The 5,162-nt window shown below is 33.8% G+C and overlaps 1 protein-coding gene across 1 annotated transcript; it reads left to right on the top strand.

Annotated features, from left to right (window-relative positions):
• Positions 1-1,078: 1,078 nt before the first annotated feature.
• On the top strand, positions 1,079-1,597 carry LOC148195899 (large ribosomal subunit protein cL38-like). Its single transcript, XM_088094398.1, has one exon. The coding sequence runs from the start codon at positions 1,176-1,178 to the stop codon at positions 1,464-1,466; it is 291 nt and encodes a 96-aa protein (XP_087950524.1). The 5' UTR covers positions 1,079-1,175; the 3' UTR covers positions 1,467-1,597.
• Positions 1,598-5,162: the final 3,565 nt, after the last annotated feature.

The raw sequence follows: 5,162 nt of genomic DNA on the forward strand, positions 1-5,162 counted from the left end.
TCTTGCCCGTGACAGTGACAACGTTTAATGTTTATGATTGTGAGCGATCGGTCAATGGTCACCTGAACTTTGACGACAGTAGTTACTATGCCACAAGCTCTAACATGAGACAAACATAATAGAAATAGAAGCCACTTGGGTAAGTTCAGATACGGAATGCGTCAACTCATTCAATGGCACGTGGTCATAATAATAGAAGAACTCTACCATTACTGGTAGTAGTTTTCCTGAAGCATGAGCATGCTGATTTTTTTATTTTCTTCCAAATGAGATTCCAATTTTATAGAAGATAAATTCTTGAAAATAAACATAATTTACACGACTTGTGTAAATTAAAGCAGTTGTTTGACCAAGTACTTGCATAGTTAGTTAAGTGGTGGTTTCAGAAATTGTCTATTCCGGAATGTGTCGTTTTCATCGAAAAGTACACGTATGTTTTGAGTTTATCTTTTATGACTATTGCTGAAATGAAACAAGAACTAGCAGCCTCCTCTCCCTTGAATCTTGTACAGTTCACTTTTGGCAACTCTATGTAAGGCCGTTCGGTCAAGAGCGTTCGCTTGTTTAATATAAAACTGAATTGGTTTATCATTTAGTGTAATTAATTCTATTATATGATTTTACTGTATTTTTGGGATGTTACAGGTGTTACACTAGTTAATAAGAAATGATTAAATTAATTTCAGAGAGACCACATTAATATTAATTAACATTTTGGAAATAATTTTTCTTGTCTATCAGTGTAAAAAACAAATTTAATTCATCATTATAAATTTAGAGATTAAATGGTTCATGCTTCTGTACTTTTATCGAATCATGGATTAATTTCAGCAAAGGTGTCTGCAAAAGGGGAGCCCAAAAGGTATAGAAAGAAAAGACCAGGTCCAGTAAAGTTCGTGAAGAGGGAGGATGTTTCTTTCTGTACCCTGTCAATTTTCTTTTTACACTCTTCAAAACTTTCCAGAATAATGTCGTGTAAGGAAAAATTTAATGGATGGAGGAGGAAACTATCGAAGAGGGAAAAAGCAAATAACCTTTGGGCCTTGTACCTCCGAACCAAAATTCGAAGGGTAAATTGGGAAGTTTTGGAAAAATATCTGAGAGGGATAAACCGGTAAGAGATGAGTGTTTGAGAAACAATAGAAGAGAAAAGAGAAAAGCGAGAAGAGAGAAGGATGTCGTCGTTGTCAAGCATGTTTGGGTGTGGAGTGGTGATGGCGCCACCACAAGCACTGGGAATTGGAAAGAGAAGTGACGGAGGATTGACGATAGTGTGTTCGTCTCGGCCGCAGAAGAAAGCGACTGCGCATCACATGAAGACTCGGCCACGGAAGACGCAGCCATGGGATATAAACCGCAAGCCAACTGTGTACGATCCTATGCCTCCTCTTCCTCCGGATTGGACTCTCGTTATTCCTGCTGACGCTTCTTCTGCTTCCGCTGCTCCTCCGCCTCCCTCTGCCTAGCCACTCACTCGGTACTGCGTCGTCGTTTTCATGCTTTCTCTGTTTTCTTCAAGCCTCATATTCGCTACTCTTTAAACATTTTATCTTATATTTCTTGTTTAAATCTCAAATGAAACTTTTTATCTGTGCAATTGTTTTGGATGAATTCACTTTCTTAGGTACGGTGAGCACGAGAATTCGATTAATTTGCGAACTGATGGTTAGGTTTTCTGAATGCGTCTAGTATACGTCAATTTTTAGACTAAAACTAGACACTCTCCCTACACACTCAGGAACCCTTTGCAACTTCCTTTACCTTTATATTTCTGAATTCTTGTAGACAGATGTTCTTTCTGCACTACTTTTCTTCTTATAGTTTTCTTTTTCACATTTTTTTTTGTCTCTTATTTCTTTTCTCCACTTAGCTATGTTCTCGCATGTATACATATACTAGAGAAATTAAAGAAAGAGGCATAAGTGGACCAATATCGAACACCTTCAACTCAAAACTAAGGCAGTAGGAAAAATATTTGAATGTACAGTCTGACCAAGGGTCTGTGTAAATATCTGTAATGGAAAGTAGTTACTGCAGAAACAGAACAGAACAAAGCTGTTAATTACCACACGCTTGTGTTAACCAGAATACTCTCCCTTAATCCAAGTTCTCAAAAGGAAACAATTCGTATTTCATTTCTCAGTTTTACAAATTCAGACACTCAGACAGCATAATTCAGCTGCTTTTATGTTGACTTAAGAAGTCGTATTCTTTGCAAGTGGGTCTAAAGAATCAGTTTATCATTTGTATATGTGCTGCCTTCCCATCCTTTCTCTTAATCACAGTATTTTCCATTCCTTCTGCTAACAGAGTGCTAATGTATGCAATTCTAATCTTAATTATTTTGCTAACGTCAAATTCATTCAGCACCTCTCTTTACTCAGTCATATAGTTTTAACAACCAGTATTAAAATACCAAAATAGGGAGATCAGTCACCGCCAACAATACTGGATCCTAATCAGAATCTCGGGCCACATTTGTTTTTGGTCTATTTCCCTTTTGCATGTCAACACTCAGAAGCAAAATGGCCCGACACAGTTGTAACAATGTATTTTTTTTTCTTATTAAAACTGTCTTTCCTTGACTTTTACCATTTCCTCCTCCTCCTCTACTTGAGAACTCGTAACTATCTTCACTCTCTTTCCTTTATTCGAGTGCCAATTCCCCTTTCCTCTTGCTTGTACCCTTCTTTCCATCTTTCTTATGACCCATTAGTTTTCTCAGAAGTTTGAACTTGCACATGTTTGATCTGTCTCTCGTCTGGACTTTCTAAACACGAGTCTTTGGTCATCATGTGTCTCAAGTCATTGAATGTTTAGTGCTTGGAGAAAATATTATTTACAGGATATATTGTAAACTCAAGATTCTAACATTATTTTAAATTTAAAATGCTTTTACGTTGTTGCTATATTGTATTTTGTACATTTATATGGTATAGTAATCTATTTGTCTTAAGTGATGTATGGTATATATTACCAACTTTAGTCTACTTTTATTTACTTATATTACTGCTAATAAGAATGTATTCATACGTTTTTATGGGTTTAGGGTAAACTCAAGATTCTAACATTATTTTAAATTTAAAATGCTTTTACATTGTTGCTATATTGTATTTTGTACATTTATATGGTATAGTAATCTATTTGTCTTAAGTGATGTATGGTATATATTACCAACTTTAGTCTATTTTTATTTACTTATATTACTGCTAATAAGAATGTATTCATACGTTTTTATGGAAGTTATAAACATAATTATTTTCCACTTTTAAATGATGGTATTAGATGTCTCACCTCATATAAAAGTTTGAAAGTCTGAGCATTTGTTTGTGTTATTTTGTAGAATTTTTAATGAACTATTTTTTATGATGCTGTCAAAGCTAATAACAAAGGAAATAAATTACTACGATAAGTTTAATAGTAGGATTAAGTTAAACAGATATACATAACCATGACTAAGCTAAAATTACTTTTATTTTTTTTTAATCAAAAAGTTAATAATTTCATATGTTTAACCAAAAATACACTAAGACCAAAATTAAGAAAGGATACAGGTGTAGTTACGGCAATAAAGGGGGATTGCGAAGGCTTATGATCTTATATCTTCAAATCATGGCATGAAGGAAATAAAAATTTGATATTTGATGTAAGTTAAAAAAGAATCTTGCCACAGCCGTAGTTATTTATTTCTTGCCATTAGGCTATCTATCACTGGCCCAGCTTTCTTCTCCAGCATGAGCTCCGCAAAATATGATTTTTAAAATACTTTTTTCGATGGCGTTTTCTTCCTGAACTCCTATAATTTCTTCCCGCATTCTTATACTTTTGAAAATTCCAAAATTACTCCTGTATCTATACACTAAGACCAAAAAAATTAAGTACAGGATACAGGAGTAATTTTAGAATTTTCAAAAGTTGGTAATATATACCATACATCACTTAAGACAAATAGATTACTATACCATATAAATGTAAAAAATACAATATAGCAACAATGTAAAAGCATTTTAAATTTAAAATAATGTTAGAATCTTGAGTTTACAATATATCTTCTAAATAATATATATTTTCTCCAAGCACTGTAAATAATATTTTCTCCAAGCACTAAACATTCAATGACTTGAGACACATGATGAGCAAAGACTCGTGTTTAGAAAGTCCACACGAGAGACAGATCAAACATGTGCAAGTTCAAACTTCTTAAGAAACTGATGGGTCATAAGAAAGATGGAAAGAAGGGTACAAGCAAGAGGAAAGGGAAATTGGCACTCGAATAAAGGAAAGAGAGTGAAGATAGTTCCGAGTTCTCAAATAGAGGAGGAGGAGGAAATGGTAAAAGTCAAGGAAAGACAGTTTTAATAAGAAAAAAAAATACACTGTTACAACTGTGTCGGGCCATTTTGCTTCTGAGTGTTGGCATGCAAAAGGGAAATAGACCAAAAACAAAAGTGGCTCGAGATTCTGATTAGGATCCAGTATTGTTGCGGTGACTGATCTCCCTATTTTGGTATTTTAATACTGGTTGTTAAAACTATATGACTGAGTAGAGAGAGGTGCTGAATGAATTTGACGTTAGCAAAAAATAATTAAGATTAGAATTGCATACATTAGCACTCTGTTAGCAGAAGGAATGGAAAATACTGTGATTAAGAGAAAGGATGGGAAGGCAACACATATACAAATGATAAACTGATTCTTTAGACCCACTTGCAAAGAATACGACTTCTTAAGTCAAGATAAAAGCAGTTGAATTATGCTGTCTGAGTGTCTGAATTTGTAAAACTGAGAAATGAAATACGAATTGTTTCCTTTTGAGAACTTGGATTATACACAGTCAGAAAAAACGTTAGATTTATAACGGCGTTAAGTGGGTAGGATTCAATTGATACAAATTTCAAAACATAGGTATCAAATGCCTACATTTTTAAAACCGGGTACTAAACAGCAAATTACCTCCGAACATGGGGACTAAGTAGGTAATTAAGCCTAAAAACAAAATAAAATGTTAGCCAATTCAACCAAACCTAATTATATATATAATATTTAATTCATTTAATTTAAATTTAAAAATAATATATCTAATTTGATGTCAGAAAATACTAATATTTTATACCATCTATATCTATTGAGTAGTAATAGGGTGACACGCCTACGTGTCACTT

Source organism: Vigna umbellata, chromosome 7 (assembly GCF_029865625.1).
Source record: "Vigna umbellata cultivar VRB3 chromosome 7, Vumbellata_1.0, whole genome shotgun sequence".
Lineage (NCBI taxonomy): Eukaryota > Viridiplantae > Streptophyta > Magnoliopsida > Fabales > Fabaceae > Vigna > Vigna umbellata.

What these genes read in the sequence shown, in the direction of transcription:
- LOC148195899 (XM_088094398.1), top strand. Translation starts at nt 1,176, where the DNA reads ATGTCGTCGTTGTCAAGCATGTTTGGGTGTGGAGTGGTGATGGCGCCA.